This window comes from Natrix helvetica, assembly GCF_964273705.1.
Source record: "Natrix helvetica genome assembly, chromosome: 6".
NCBI classification, from domain to species: Eukaryota; Metazoa; Chordata; class Lepidosauria; order Squamata; family Natricidae; genus Natrix; species Natrix helvetica.
In genome coordinates, this window is record NC_138553.1 from 84,269,221 (window position 1) to 84,285,669 (window position 16,449).

The 16,449-nt window shown below is 43.5% G+C and overlaps 1 protein-coding gene across 1 annotated transcript; it reads left to right on the forward strand.

Annotated features, from left to right (window-relative positions):
- Positions 1-422: 422 nt before the first annotated feature.
- Positions 423-16,449, forward strand: PRPF18 (pre-mRNA processing factor 18). Its single transcript, XM_081957369.1, has 10 exons — positions 423-556; positions 1,193-1,270; positions 5,315-5,419; positions 6,485-6,598; positions 10,306-10,452; positions 11,985-12,053; positions 12,343-12,483; positions 12,601-12,672; positions 13,627-13,782; positions 14,485-16,449. The coding sequence occupies exons 1-10, from the start codon at positions 491-493 to the stop codon at positions 14,563-14,565; spliced, it is 1,029 nt and encodes a 342-aa protein (XP_081813495.1). The 5' UTR covers positions 423-490; the 3' UTR covers positions 14,566-16,449.

Here is a 16,449-nt window from a genome sequence, read left to right on the forward strand (position 1 = left end):
ACTTCAAGCTGTCACTCAATGACATGTTGTAAGTCGAGGACGACCTGAGTGGAGTCTCCTGCTTGAGCAGGGGGTCCGACTAGAAGACCTCTAAGGGATCCCTTCCAGCTCTATTCAGATTGATGGGATATTTCCCACTTTCCTCTGCCCCAAATCCTTTGAGGATAACCCTTAGCAAAGCTTTTTAAAAAATATTTCAAAAATATCCAGTTGCGATCCAAACGCGGCGCATTTCTTCACTCAGTCGGAGGATCGCGACAGTTCCGCCTTTCTTTCCTTCCGGCAAACAAAGGGTGCGGGTTAAAAGGAACCCGGAAGTCGTTCCTCGTGGAACGCGGCGGCGCCTCTACACATTTTTAACCTCTATGTCCCGAAACGGCGCGTTCCGGCTCTCCTGTGCGGAAATGACGGTATTTTTCGGCGACGAGACTTCCGGTCAGACCGGGAAGCGGCCTTGGCCTGCTTATTTTTCACCCGCGGAGAAGACTAGATGGACCTTCTCAAGGCGGAGGTGGAGCGGAAGCGAAAGCTGGTGGAGGAGAAGGAGCTGCTGGCGGTGAGGGGGATGGGCCTACCTCGCAGGGTTGTCGTTCTTAGGAGAGACCGCCTTAGGAGGAAGAAATTCGGGTTGTTTAGAGCGAGAGATGCCATTAAAGGGCTTTAAAAAAAAACTCTCCTGGTTTTTTGGGGGTGCATGGAGCCTGTCCTACCTTGTAGGGTGGTTGTTATTGGAGGTCGCCTTGGGAGGGCCTTTGGGGAAGGAAATCCGGATTAATGTTACCTAGTTGGGTCATGAAATGTCTATGAGACTACAACCAAGATCAGATAGCTCCAAAAACCCACCCAGGAATGAGTGTTGTTTGAAAACGTGTCATTCCTGTTTGAAACAGCCCTCACGTGTTTATGCCAGGAGCAGATTGGAATCTATCCTTCACCACGTTTTACACTGCAACACCTATAAAATTACTTTGTTTCAACAAACCGGTTCCTAATAGAGTATCTCATATTCAAATATATTTTGGGATAAGGATGATTGAATATGAACATTTAAAATGTTACAGCTCACTTTACATGTATTGCAGAGTTGGGAAAGGGTTGTTTATCACTCTTACATCTAAACATGCATTGTTTAAAAAAGAAGAAGTAAAAAATGGAAGCGTTTGCTTAACACGAGATCGTTTCTCTCTTTCAGGGAAATAAGAAATATTTCAAGCGCAGTGAGTTGGCGAAGAAGGACGAAGAGGCATATTTCAAAAGATGTGGATATAAGGTATTGGCTTGCTATTCAAGTCAGTCACGCCCCCTAGTTATGCAGTTTCTCTTTGACCCTGTATTAAAATATATTAATCCCAGTTATTTCTCTCATTCTGTCACTTCTGCACTTTAGCCAGTAAGGGAGACGCCACCGAGAGAGGTATGAATTCCCGAGCTAAGTTTGCAATGCAGGAAGTGCCATGCATGAATATGCAGCTATTTTGAGTTTTTTATTTTTACTTTGGCTTCCTGTGCCCAGGGCATGAGGCTGCTTGAGAATGGAGATGCTCTTATTTTCTTTACGTTGTGCCCACCAGGCATGCAGGGTGGACCTGATTTAATCCTCTTGAGCCAAGATCAGAAGCTGTTAAATTGCTGGCTTGATTTATTTTGCCTGTCAAACCCTCCAGAACTCAGCAAGTGCATCTCGTATCGATCGGTATTTTCATGCCTCGAAAAGATACAATTTTACAAAGGAATAAAGAGCTTGTGTTTATTTAGATTCTCCGTCTCCAGGTTGTGGTTGTCCCAAAGGTGTGTTTTCTGAAAGGCAACTGGACTTCCTTGATTTTTTCCCTCTTTGAAAAATTATTCAGTTCAATGATTGAATGAAAAATGAAACTTTTTCAAAGGAAAAAGCACTTTTGGAAAAAGCACTTTTGGGGCTGTAAAAGCTGGTGTTTGATTGGCTAGGGAAAAATAGTAATAATATAGGATACTTCAAAACAGATCATCTAAAAGAGGGTGTTTCTTTCCTTCTTACCTCAATCTAAACAAAAGCGATGTGGGTGGATTAGTTTAGCATTCTGCTTTATGGATGGAAGGAAGAGAAATTGACCGGTTCATTTCTCACGAAGTAGAAGAGACATGGAGAGAAGGCATTCTGCCGTTATCCTGACCAACAAGGGATCCAGTGGAATCTGAGGCAATTTAACTGTTCACTTAGCGGCAACCAAAACTGATCTGGGACAGTTATGTATTTCAGATTTTAGGAAACACTTATTTTATTCTGTTTTTAAGGCTTTTTTATTGATTTGAATTGTACCTTGTTCTGAGTCCCTCTCTGAGGGCTGGTTAAGTGTGAAAAGCATATAGAGATATAGGTGGATGGATGGATGGATAGACAGAAAGACAGATATGATAGATAGATAGGTGGGTAGGTAGGTGGATAGATGCCTTAGATAGATAGATAGATAGATAGATAGATAGATAGATAGATGATAGATAGATGATAGATAGATAGATAGATAGATAGATAGATAGATAGATAGACAGACACAGATACCATAGATAGACAGACAGATAGATACTGTAAATAGATAGACTGACAGAGAGACACAGATATTGTAAATAGACAGACAGATACTGTAAATGGTTGGTTGGTTGGTAGATAGGTTGATTGATTGATTGATTGATTGATTGATTCAGGAAGGGATACTTTTTCTTCTGAGGGAATGAGATAAGAGTTGAAAAGATGGATGCTGTTTTTTTATATTTAGGAACAGAAAAAATGCTAATGGGAAAGATCTGGTCTTAGTACAAATGAATCTCTAGTATTACAATACGGTTAAATAATTGATCACCGTTTAGTTCTTGGAGTTCAGTTTGGGGAAAAAAAGTGAGGCCAGATAGCCAGCAGTGTGGACAAAATCAAATTTCCTGTGAGAAAGTTCTAAGGAAGCATTTTTTTTTGAGGTGTTGCAGCTCACCTGAATGACGCAGAGTTCCTCACCTGTACATACCTTTGTTACCCGTGCACAAGGGCCTGATCATGTTATACCATCGTAGATGCTTTTGCTTTGCTTACACTGCCTTAGCTGATCAATGTCTTGACTGGCTTACACAACAAAAAGTAGTGGAACCACACATGTTGTGTTTGTGTGAACCCCCATTGCTTGCAGGGAGCTCCAGGCGACGGAAGGATTTTGCAACTTTGCTTTCCATCTTGGGCTTAATTCCACTGTTTTCATAGCCGCCTTCCCGTTCCATGGATGAACCTGTTATATTTGCGACATCCTAACACAACATGTGGCCTTGTTACATATCTGAAGATGTCATTGCCTTTTGGAAGTTTCTTTGAATGGGCTTGGGGTCACTTGGTAGCATAGGACTTGGGGTCATTGTAGTACCAGTTGTGGGTTAGCCTAACACCGTGATGGAAAAACTATGGCACACGTGTCAGAGGTGGCAGCCAGAGCCTTCGCTGTGGCACAAGCGCTGTCGCCAGCTGCTCCTCTGGTTTCTGGCAGGCACATGTGCGACAGCCAGCTGGTCTCTGCGGGTGTTGGAGTGCTGGAAAACGGCCCAAAACACAGCCTGAAAACAGCCCGAAAAACAGCCAAACAATATGGCCGTTTCTCGGCTGTTTTTTGCCCCCAAAAGGGCCTGAAAACAGCCCAAAATGCAGGCATGTGCGCACCGCTGGTCTTTGGGTTTCTGGCACTCCAGCACACGTGTGCAAGCAGGCACATGCACGTTCCAGTTTGGGCATTTGGTGCTGAAAAGGTTTGCCATCACTGGCCTAAGACATCAACACACGCTCCATATTTTCTCCAGTGGTTTGGAGTTGGGAAGGGTCGGTGTTGTATTATTTGCCCCCAGCAGTATTTCTGTCTTGGTGGCATACAGATAGTCCTCGACTTAACAACGGTTCATTAAGTGAACGTTCAAAGTTACGATGGCACTGAAAGAAGTGACTTACGATCATTTTTCACTCTTACGACTGTTGCACCCCAGGGTCACGTAATCAAAATTCAGCTGCTTGGCAACTGACTCGTATTTATGACCATTGTCGTGTCCCGGGGTCACGCGATCCGCTTTATGCGACCTTCCGGCAAGCCGAATCAAGGGGGTAGCCAGATTCACTTAACAGCCGCGTTACTAGCTTAACAATCGGTGTGATTCACTTAACAACTGTGGCAAGAACGATTGTAAAATGGGGCACTTAAACTCACTTAACAAAGGTATCGCTTAGCGACAGCAATTTTGGGCTCAGTTGTGGTCGTAAGTCGAGGACTACCTGTACTTTAATTTTTGTAAAAGCAACAGAAATGGTCTCCAATTTTAGGCTCTGCTTTCCCTCCTCTGCTTGCATTCCTATGTTCTCTTCCTCCTTTAATTAAATCGTCGATTGTTGTTATTTTTTGAATTAGCAAGGTTTAACTTCAAAGTCTTAATTTGTTCCCTCTCAAAAAATATTTACTTTTAACTTTGTTTGATAGTCCACATTCTTTGTGACGTTGGTGTTGTGGCCCACCAGCATATCTGGCAGCAGATTCAGACAGTGAGGAGGTTGGGGAGGAACCTGGGCCAGTCCTGGAGTCTGGGGAAGGCTCTGATGAGGACTCTGTGTCGGAGGCAGAGAGGGGGCCAGGTGCGACCGACAGTTATCAGCTGCCTTCGGAGTCAGACATCAGTGGGGCAGAAGAACAGCTGGAGCCTGTTCCCAGTGTGCGCATGTGCAGAGTTGCCAGATGAAGGGAAGAGCTAAAGAACAGGGGTCGACTTGGGAGTAAGGCCACAGGTGGAGGATGAATGGCCCCTCCCCGAGGAAATAAAAGAGGAGCTTCAGGGGAGTGGAGTTTGCAGGAGGCAGTTAGTTCGCTTAATTGGTTCGTGACTCTGAGGCTCCTTGCCAAGTTTTGCAGATCTCTGCCTGGCAGCTCTCCAAGCCAGATGAGGTCTGTGACCATAAATCCTCCCTTGAAAGACTTTGCTGGACGTGAAGGAGCAGAATTCATAGTCAATTAATGAAAAGGGTTTTTTGTTGGGACCAGGAGTTTGCTTCAGGCTCTTGGGAAGCCTTGGTCAAAACAGTTGGTCCAGATACGTTGCCTTCTAGCTGGATGGGGTTTGTGCCAGTTGTTGTACCTGACTCAGGTAGCCTGGAGCAAAGGTGCAATCCTAAAAACAACGGAAGTGCTAACTAAATCATTTTATTGGCCGTTCTAGAGGAAATTGTGCCTCTCTTCCCGGCTATAGATTGTTAGGCGCAGGAAACCTGTGTTGTGTGTTCATATTGAAAGCCGTGGTTTATATTGTGCTCCTCAACACTATTTAGGTCAGCGATGAGGCCGAAAAGAATGACAACCAAGGGTCTTCAAATCCGGTGCTGGAGTTGGAGCTGGCAGAGGAGAAGCTGCCCATGACTCTTTCCAGGCAGGAGGTAAAGCCAAGCGACTTGTATGGGTTCAGATTATTTAGCCAGCATCACGTCGTAGTTGGTACGTGCCACTCACCACCCTCGAGACTCTGGTCCGGCCCATCCTTCCGCTCTCAAAGGGGACGGAGAGTTTTGAGAGCACCACAAGTTGCTGATCTTGTGGTCCAGTGGACACATTGGGACAAGGCTTCTCTGGGCCAGGAGGGAGGTGAAGCTGGAGGCTGGCACTGCCCCCAATTGCATCTTACTAAGATTGCTTGGATGCCCCCGAGGTGAGGTTGGAAATGCCACATGAAGCTTCTCTCTGTCTCTGTATCTCTCTGTGTCTATTGTCTAACCTCCCTCTCTCATCTCTCATCTACCTTCCTAGTACATACCTGCCTATCTTCATCATCATCACCATCTCATCTGTATACGGTATATCTATTCTGTCATCCATCTCTCTCTATATCTATCCTGTGCCATCCATCCATCCATCCATCCATCCATCCTTCTACATTATCTCTCTCTCTCTCATGTCTGTCTATCCTATCTATCTACCTACCTACCTATCTATCTATCTATCTATCTATCTATCTATCTATCTATCTATCTATCTATCTATCTATCTATCTATCTAAATCTCTCTCCCTCCCTATCTATATCTTTATATCTATATCTATGTATGAATGTATCTATCTGTCCATCCATCCATCATCTAACCTCTCTTATCTATCATCTACCTACCTAGTACCTACCTGTTTATCTTCATCATCATCCAATATGTCTATTTTTGTCATCCATCTCTCTGTTTCTCTCTCTCTCTCTGTGTATGTATGTATATACACAACCCCCCCCCCCGACTACTTGCCCCTACTTGCCTATCTATCATCTCTCTCTCCCTCTCACCCACCTGTGTTTGAGGTGAAAACTCTTCTGAGTGAAATCCCCCAATTGTGACGTTTCTCCAAAGCCTTTGGCGTTGCTCCACATGGAGCCCTCACCTGGATGGAGCCACCTTCCTTGCAGAAATTTACAGATCGGTGTTTTCCAGCTGATGTATCGGAGCCTTTTGCTGACTGTTTTCAGGTCATCCGGGGACTGAGAGAAAGAGGGGAGCCCATCAGACTCTTTGGGGAAACAGATTATGACGCCTTTCAGCGGTTGCGAAAAATAGAAATTCTGGCCCCGGAAGTGAACAAGGTAAGGGAGATGAAATGCTGAAATGATTGATACAGGAGCCTTATCAGCAACCGCTTGTTACTTCTCTCCATAGCTTTAAAGGATCTGTCAGTAGATTACCAAAACAGTACTTGATTCATAATAGATTTTTGCTTCCCTGGTGAAACACAGAACACTTTTTCTCTGCTTATGAATTGGTTGGTAGAAAGTCTTAGGATCTGAGTTAACAGACATTCAATTTGGACTGTACACATAGCCATCAGTATGTTGGTTATCTATCTATCTTTATCTATCTATCTATCTATCTATCTATCTATCTATCTATCTATCTATCTATCTATCTATCTATCTATCTATCTATCATCATCTATCTATCTATCATCTATCTATCTATCTATCTATCTATCTATCTATCTATCTATCTATCTATCATCATCTATCTATCTATCATCTATCTATCTATCTATCTATCTATCTATCTATCTATCTATCTATCTATCTATCTATCATCATCTATCTATCTATCATCTATCTATCTATCTATCTATCTATCTATCTATCTATCTATCTATCTATCTATCTATCTATCTATCTATCTATCTATCTATCTATCTATCTATCTCTATCATCTATCTACCTACCTACCTACCTACCTACCTACCTACCTATCATCTGTCTGTCTGTCTATCTATCTATCTATCTATCTATCTATCTATCTATCTATCTATCTATCTATCTATCATCTATATCTATATCTATCTATCTTTATCTATCTATCTATCTATCTATCTATCTATCTATCTATCTATCTATCTATCTATCTATCTATCTATCTATCTATCTATCTATCTCTATCATCTACCTACCTACCTACCTACCTATCATCTATCTATCTATCTATCTATCTATCTATCTATCTATCTATCTATCTATCTATCTATCTATCTATCTATCTATCTATCTCTATCATCTATCTACCTACCTACCTACCTACCTACCTACCTACCTATCATCTGTCTGTCTATCTATCTATCTATCTATCTATCTATCTATCTATCTATCTATCTATCTATCTATCTATCTATCATCTATATCTATATCTATCTATCTTTATCTATCTATCTATCTATCTATCTATCTATCTATCTATCTATCTATCTATCTATCTATCTATCTATCTATCTATCTATCTCTATCATCTACCTACCTACCTACCTACCTACCTATCATCTATCTATCTATCTATCTATCTATCTATCTATCTATCTATCTATCATCATCTATCTATCTATCATCTATCTATCTATCTATCTATCTATCTATCTATCTATCTATCTATCATCATCTATCTATCTATCATCTATCTATCTATCTATCTATCTATCTATCTATCTATCTATCTATCTATCTATCTATCTATCTATCTATCTATCTCTATCATCTATCTACCTACCTACCTACCTACCTACCTACCTACCTACCTACCTATCATCTGTCTGTCTATCTATCTATCTATCTATCTATCTATCTATCTATCTATCTATCTATCTATCTATCTATCTATCTATCATCTATATCTATATCTATCTATCTTTATCTATCTATCTATCTATCTATCTATCTATCTATCTATCTATCTATCTATCTATCATCTATCTATCTATCTATCTATCTATCTCTATCATCTACCTACCTACCTACCTACCTACCTACCTACCTACCTACCTACCTATCATCTGTCTGTCTGTCTGTCTGTCTGTCTGTCTGTCTGTCTGTCTGTCTACCTACCTACCTACCTACCTACCTACCTACCTACCTACCTACCTACCTACCTACCTATCTATCTATCTATCTATCTATCTATCTATCTATCTCTATCATCTATCTATCTACCTACCTACCTACCTACCTACCTACCTACCTACCTACCTATCATCTATCTATCTATCTATCTATCTATCTATCTATCTATCTATCTATCTATCTATCTACCTATCATCTATCTATCATCTATCTATCTATCTATCTATCTATCTATCTATCTATCTATCTATCTATCTATCTATCTATCTATCTATCTATCTATCTATCTATCTATCTATCTATGGCTGTGTGTGTTCCAGCATAACTCTGGAACCCCTTAAACAATTTCAACCAAACTTGGCCCATAGATAACAGTCTCTGGAAACAAATACTGGGTGTATGTGTGTGTTTAAGACCCTAAAACTCCTCGGGGTGTATGTTTCTGTTAAGATGCAGCCGGTTGTGCTGTTAAAAGGCTTCTACTGTGCTGGTGTAAAATAGCTTCTACTGTACAGAGCAGTGGAGTTGCCATGCGAATGGCTTCGCAGTCCTTCACAAGGGGGGCTCCCTCTGGTAAGGGGGAAAATCCAACATTAGAAATTACATTTGGTCTGGATATTCTCCCCCCCCCCCCATAAATTAACACCTGGGCTACGCTGGGTTATCAGATAGTTTTAAAAGCTGAAGTGAAACTGAAGGCTCCTTTCCATCCCTCGCTCTGTGTTTGGGCTTTACAATTTACGTGGAAATTCTTGAAAAGAGAAGCAGTGTTTACGTTGAGGCTTATGGTTTGACACAACGAATGTTTAGGCGTTGTAGTGCATGAAAACCTGGAGCCACTTTGTGTTTCTGATCAGATTTTTGTGATGGACTTTAGGGATGCAGGAACACTGCGGTTGTGCATGTTGTGTGTTTTATGCCATCCTGCCAACTGAAGCTGTTCATCTTGGGTCGCTCCAGGATTTTGACTGAAGCTGAAGACCTCTGTTGAGTTCCTTAGAAATACAGGCAGCCCTCGACTTACGACCACAGCTGAGCCCGAAATTTCTGTCGTTAAGTGAGACATTTGTTCAATGAGTTTCACCCAATTTCAAGTCCTTCTTCGGCATTAAATCACTTTTTTCAATGCTGTAGTCACTTTGAGCTGTGCCGAGGAAGGACGTGAAATGGGGCAAAACTCATTGGACAAATGTCTCACTTAACAACAGAAATTTCGGGCTCAGTTGTGGTCGTAGGTCGAGGACTGCTTGTATTTCTAAGGAACTCAACAAAACAAGCAAACTGTTGTAAGTCAAGAACCACCGAGATGCACCAGCTTGGTGATCTAGTCTGAACTTTGGTAGATCTTTTTGTTAATTTAATATTTAGAATAGAATAACAAAGTTGGAAGGGACCTTGGAGGTCTTCTAGTCCAACCCCCTGCCTAGGCAGGAAACCCTATAACATTTCAGACAAATGATTATCCAACATCTTCTTAAAGACTTCCAGTGTTGGGGCATTCACAACTTCTGGAGGCAACTTCTGTTCCACTGATTCATTGTTCTAACCGTCAGGAAATTCTTCCTTAGTTTTAAGTTGCTTCTCTCCTTGATTAGTTTCCACCCGTTGCTTCTTGTTCTACCCTCAGGTGCTTTGGAGAATAGTTTGACTCCCTCTTCTTTGGGGCAAAGATATTGGAAGACTGCTATCATGTCTCCCCTAGTCCTTCTTTTCATTAAACTAGACATATTCTCAGTTCCTGCAACCGTTCTTCATACGTTTTAGCCTCCAGTCCCCTCATCCTCTTTGTTGCTCTTCTCTGCACTCGTTCTTTATTCCCATTTCATCTGTGGGTATTCTTCTGTTTTTCCAATTTTGTGCCTATGTGATTCTAGCCGCTGTTATTACATGTAACATTAACTTTTTAATTCTTAAATGCTTCATAGGGGCTGAGGAACGACCTGAAAGCAGCTTTGGATAAGATCGACCAGCAGTACCTGAACGAGATTGTAGGGGGACAGGAACAAGGTGAGGATGACGCACAGAACGACCTCAAAGTCCACGAGGAGAACACAACCATTGAAGAACTGGAGGTATGGCGTGACATTTTGCCCGGGGGCAGTGCGCCAAGCAAAACGGGGCAACACAAGCTACACATTGTGGGGATTCCTGTTCCTGCTGCATTGACCAGGTGTGCCTTGTTTGGTTGGGATTAAGTCCAAAGGAACAACTACGCTCCTCCGGTTATCTCTTCATCCGCAACGCAAATCAAGAATTGAATGCAGCCTCCGTGTCAACAGAGTCCTGAACTTTTGGCAGGTTTCGGGAATGCAGGAAACGTCCCGCAGCTTTATTCACGGTTCAATTCTGGGAACGTTTTGTTCCCTGTATAAGAAAATGGCCCTCAATAGGCTCTGGAAAGAGATTTGTTCTCAGGTTGGTGGAATAAAATACAGGATAACAGAGTTGGAAGGTCTTTTAGTCCTTGAGCAGGAAATCCTACATCACTGATGGGGAACCTTTTGGGCACTGTGTGTGCGTGTGTGTGTGCGTGCCAGAGTGCCGGAAACCTGAAGACCAGCTGCCCAGTGTGCACATGCCTGTTTGGGGGGCATTTTTGGCCGTCTTTTGGCCCGTTTTCAGCAGTTTTCAGGGCTTTTTCCAGGCTGTTTGCAGGCCAAAAACAGAAGGAAAACAGGCTAAAAGGGGCCTGTTTTTTGGGCCATTCTCTGGTGCTTCAGCGCCCCCGAAGACCAGCTGATTATGGTGCACATGCCCACAGAGAGGGCTCTGTGTGCCACTTCTGGGACGCATGCCATAGGTTCTCCATCACAGCCCTATATGATCATTCCAGACAAATGGTTCTCCAACCTCTTCTTAAAAGCCTAAAGTGTTGGAACATTTACAGCTTCTGAAGGGAAGCCGTTCCATTCATCAACTGTTCTCCCTGTCAGGAAATTTCTCCTTAGTTCTAGGTTGGGTGTCTCTTCATTGATTTTCCCACCTGTTACTTCTTGTCCTGCCTTCAGATGCTTTGAAGGATAAAATGTGGAGTAAGAGGTTTGGAAGGGACCTTGGAGGTCTTCTAGTCCAACCCCCTGCTGGAGCAGGAGACAAATGGCTGCCCAGTGATGGAGGTTGTGGAAGGAAGCTATTCCGTGGGTTAATTATCAGGAAATTCTTTCTTAGTTCTAGGTTGCTTCTCTGCTTGTTTAGTTTCCACCCATTGCTTCTTGTCCTGCCTTCAGGTGCCTTGGAGAATAGTTTGACTCTCTCTTCTTTGGGGCAGTCCCTCAAATACTGTAACACTGCGATCAGGTCTCCCCCAGTCCTTCTTTTCATCAAACTAGACGTACCCAATTCCAGCAACCGTTCTTCGTGTTTTAGCCTCCAGCCCCCTAATCCTCTTTGTTTCTCTCGTACTGGATAAGTGTTGGAAAAAAGGTTCCAACTTTTTAAAGAAATAGAAGAACTCTTCTCCAGACCCAGAACATCCTTGCTTGCTTGGACTTTCATCCCTAAAATATAAGGCTCTTCAGTTTTCTACATTGGTATCATGGTCTGTTGTTGCAAATATATCTGAATTTGTTTTCTCTCTCTCTCTCTCTCTCTCTTTCTGTGCCAGGCGTTGGGAGAATCCTTAGGTCGAGGGGACGACCACAAAGATATGGATATCATCACTAAATTCCTGAAGGTAAAAAGGCAAACAAGGCCTCCGTAAAAGCTGTAACCTTGCCGATAAGCTGTGAGAATCTTGATTTTACATCTGTATGTGTTCTGACTGAAGCTTCCCCCAAAAAGCACGAAGCAGATTTCTGGTCCTGGCAAAACCCCTTTTATTAAACGAATGTGAAAGGCAAATTGCTGGGAGGCAGAGGCAGATTTCCCCCCCCTTTGTTTTCCTCCCCAAAAGCGCCTTATACTTCGGAGCGTCTTATGTCTGTGTTGAAAGATAGCTTAAACCAGATTCCGCTGTCTTCCAGTTTCTTCTCGGAGTTTGGGCAAAGGACCTGAATGCGAGGGAGGATTATTTGAAACGGGGCGTCCAGGGAAAGCTGAACAGCGCCACCCAGAAGCAGACGGAGTCGTACCTGAGGCCTCTCTTCAGAAAACTCCGCAAAAGAGTAAGGCCTGCAGGATTATTCCTGGCAATCAGAAATTAAAGACGACAACAACAACCCCTCCCTTAATGCTTTATGTTGCTTTGCTTCACTCGGGGTTTGTGCTTCCTTTCTTTCTAGACTCTCCCTGCAGACATCAAGGAGTCCATCACAGATATTATCAAGTTCATGTTGCAAAGAGAATACGTGAAGGTACTGTCCAATTTAAAAGAAAAAAATCAGATGATACTTGAACTCTGGAGCTTCTTTGGATTAAGATGTTGAAAGTCTAAACAGGGTACATGTCAGAGCAATATTATTTATATTAATAGACTACCAGAATAGATATTGGAAGGGACCTCGGGGGTCTTCTAGTCCAACCCTCTGCTCAGGCAGGAGACCCTAGGCCATTCCAGGCAAATGATTCTCCAGTCTCTTTTTAAAAATCTCCAGTTGTAGAACAGCCACCAACATCTGGAGGCAAGCCGTTTCACTGGTTAATTATATGAAACAATATAAATTAAACAGTATAAATATTGCTAATATTTAATACTTAAATACTTAAAAATATAAGTTTAAAGTGCAGAAAGGTTCAGAATTTGGATACATTAATTATATTTAAACAATATAAATATTCATTAAAACAATATAAATTAAACAATATAAATATTATTTATCTGTTTGCTTATTTAGGAAATGTAAGTTTAGAATGGGGACGGGGGGGGGGGGAGAAAGGTCGTCAGAGTTTAGGGTCGTCCAACTGTTTCTGAAGAGTGGAACCGCTGTTGTTTAACAGAAGAACAGAGTTGGGGAGGGACCTTGGAGGTCTTCTAGTCCAGCCCCCTGCCCAACTAGGAAACCCTCTACCATTTCAGACAAGTAGCTGTCCAATGTCATCTTAAAAGCCTCCAGTGATGGAGCACCCACTTCTGGAGGCAAGTGATTAAAATGTAAGTTTGGAACATGGGGCAGAAAGTTCTTCAGAAGTTAGGATTGACCCCCTGAAGAGTAGAACTTTGGAATTGCTGCTGCTTAACAGAATAACAAGAGTTGGAAGGGGCCTTGGAGATCTTCTAGTCCATCCCCCGGCTCAAGCAGGAGACCCTGTACCATTCCAGGCCAATGGCTGCCTTGCTGTGCATGATACCAAGTGGGCTGTTTCTGCAGGCCAACGACGCCTACCTCCAGATGGCTATTGGGAATGCGCCCTGGCCCATTGGCGTCACCATGGTTGGCATCCATGCCCGTACCGGCCGTGAGAAGATCTTCTCCAAACACGTGGCCCACGTTTTGAACGACGAGACTCAGAGGAAATACATCCAGGTAAGGGGGAGGGAGGGAATTACGGACGTCTCTTTCAGGGACTGTTTCCAAACACCTGAACGGCAGCATCTCTGGAGCCCTCCGCTCTATGCCTTGGGCTCCGGGGTAAGGGGAAGTGGGCGTCACGGAATGTAACAACTGATTCGCCCAGCACCGAAAACGTGAGCATGTGCGCAGCTTCGAAACCATGGTGATTACCGTAATTTTTGGAGTACAAGACGCACCAAGATTTTGAAGAAGGAAATTAAAAAAAAAAGTTTTTGCACTCTGTAGGCCTCTCAAACCCTCTGCATGTCCTGTTGTTTTTGTGAAAAACTGGGCCTGCAGAGATTTGAGCAATGTGCAATGAGCTCCTGGGGATGGGGGGGGGGAATGAGCAAAAAATGGCCCGTTTCCCCCCCCCCCTTTAACCTTCCCACAAAAAACACAGTTCATTTTACATTATATTTCCTTTATTTCCAATTTCAGCCATTTTGCTTTTCTTCTCCTATTTTCCAATTTCTAGTTTTTAACATGTGCAAACCACGTACTTTTCCCTTCTCTTTAAAAAATAAACAATTCATCATTTCTTTTCCATCGGTTTTCCATTAACAAAGTAAGTCTTCGAATCTCACAATTTGCATGATGAACATAACCTAATTCAAGTTCCTAATGGAATTCCCACCGCTGGTGAGAGGGCTCACTTTGTGTCCTTCTCCGCAGGGTTTGAAGAGGCTGATGACCATTTGCCAGAAGCACTTCTCCACTGACCCCTCCAAGTGTGTGGAGTACAACGCCTTGTGACCAGGCCGCGACCTCCTTCCGGCTCTTGGGGACCCAGGCAAGGCGGGAGACCAGCAGCCTTTGCGAGAACTTGGCCTCTGCATCTTGGGAGAACTGGCTGAAGTCAACGTGGGTCAACTTCGGCTGTTTGGACTTCAACTCCCAGAATTCCCCAGGCAGCCATGCAGTTCTGGGAGTTGAAGTCCACGGATCTTCCTGTTGCCAGAGGTGACAAAACACCGTCTGACGTTCTGGCCAAGCAGTCAATTCCCACAGCTGAAGCTTCTATCAACTTGTATATACCTTGTTGTTGTTGTTGTTGTTGTTGTATAGTTTTTATAGGAAATCGTCTCTAAAAAGAAAATCTTGTAGGGAGTCACATTAGATTAGAGAAGCGATGTCCGGGGGAAGCCATGTCAATTAATAGAAGAGGGTGATCTTATGCAGGGGAACAGAGAGACTTGAAAAAGAGGGGTTAATTTCATTTTTTTAAAATCCAAAGCTGTGCATAAGTACGCCTGAACCCCTTGTGGCACAAACTTGTGGCACAAACTTGTGGCACATGAGGAGCCATATTTCTGGCACACCAGCCATAAGCTCCGGCGCATATGTGCATGCTGGCCAGCTGATTTTTTTGCCCTTCTGGAGGGCTGGGGGTGGCCGTTTTCACCCTCCCCAGGCTTCAGGAAAGCCTCCAGAGCCTGGGAAGGAAGGGGGGGGTTTGCATGCGCAGGCGGTCAGGGAGGATTGAATTGGTGTGGGTGCGTGGGCAACTTTGGCACGCCGTAAGAAAAAGGTTCGCCATCACTGATTGCCTAAACAAATCAAGATTTGGCAATGTGCAAGACTTGTAACTTGCAAATTGAAGCCTGTTTAAAACAAGCCACATTGTTCCAAAGTTTGATCCTGTCCCATTGGGACAAACTCTGATTCTGGGTTCAAATCTGAAACACCCTGCCCTCCTCTTTCCTTTCTCTATTTTCCCCAATCACCTGCCGATTTGGGTTGTGGTTTGTGAAACCTGGAAGGCCGGCTTAAGAGGAGCCTCAAACATCGCCACAAAGGTTCGTAATAGCACTCTTGATCCTTTTTAAAGGAATTTTTAAAAAATAACTTATTACGGATTACAGGCAATAATAATTCCGATTATTAGGTCACAAAAGCGCCTTCTGGGAACTGGGAACAAGCTCATCCAAAGGCAGTTTTTAATCACCTGGCTCTCCAGAACCGACAAATATTTACATTCGCTCTGCGTTTCTTAATTTATAAAGTAACTTTCCTACCCATTACGTCTGGAGAATTATTTCTGTGACACTGAAGGCTGAAAAAAAGGTGATTTTGGTCGGCAAATATTTTGGAAAGTGGTGCTGTGGCCAGCCAGCAGCCAGTGTGAGCTGTCAGCAGATTCGGACAGTGAGGAGGTTGGGGAGGAAGATGGGCCAGTCCTGGAGTCTGGGGAAGGCTCGGATGGGGGATCTGTGTCGGAAGCAGAGAGGGGGCCAGGGCCGTCTAAGAGTTATCAGCTGCCTTCAGAGTCAGCCATCAGTGAGGCAGACAAACAGCTGGGGCCTGTTCCCAGTGTGCATATGCACAGAGGTGCCAGATGAAGAGAACAGCTAAGGAACAGGGGTCGACTTGGAAGTAAAGCCACAGATGGATGATGAATGGCCCCTCCCAGAGGAAATAAAAGAGGAGCGAAAGGGGAGTGGAGTTTGCAGGAGACAATCTGTTCGCTTCATTGGTTCGTGACTCTCTGAGGCTCCTTGCCAAGTTTTGAAGATCTCGGCCGGGCAGCCCTCCAAGCCAGAGAAGGTCTGTGACTGTAAATCCTCCCTCGAAAGACTTTGCTGGATGTGAAGGAGAAGAATTCACAGTCAATGAATAAAAGGTTTTTTTTTCTTGGGA

Excerpts from the sequence above, each read along its gene's own strand:
- PRPF18 (XM_081957369.1), top strand. The coding sequence starts at position 491 with ATGGACCTTCTCAAGGCGGAGGTGGAGCGGAAGCGAAAGCTGGTGGAG. Across the intron at positions 12,673-13,626 it reads TGCAAAGAGAATACGTGAAG|GCCAACGACGCCTACCTCCA; the intron begins GTACTGTCCAAT and ends CTGTTTCTGCAG. Across the intron at positions 13,783-14,484 it reads CTCAGAGGAAATACATCCAG|GGTTTGAAGAGGCTGATGAC; the intron begins GTAAGGGGGAGG and ends CCTTCTCCGCAG.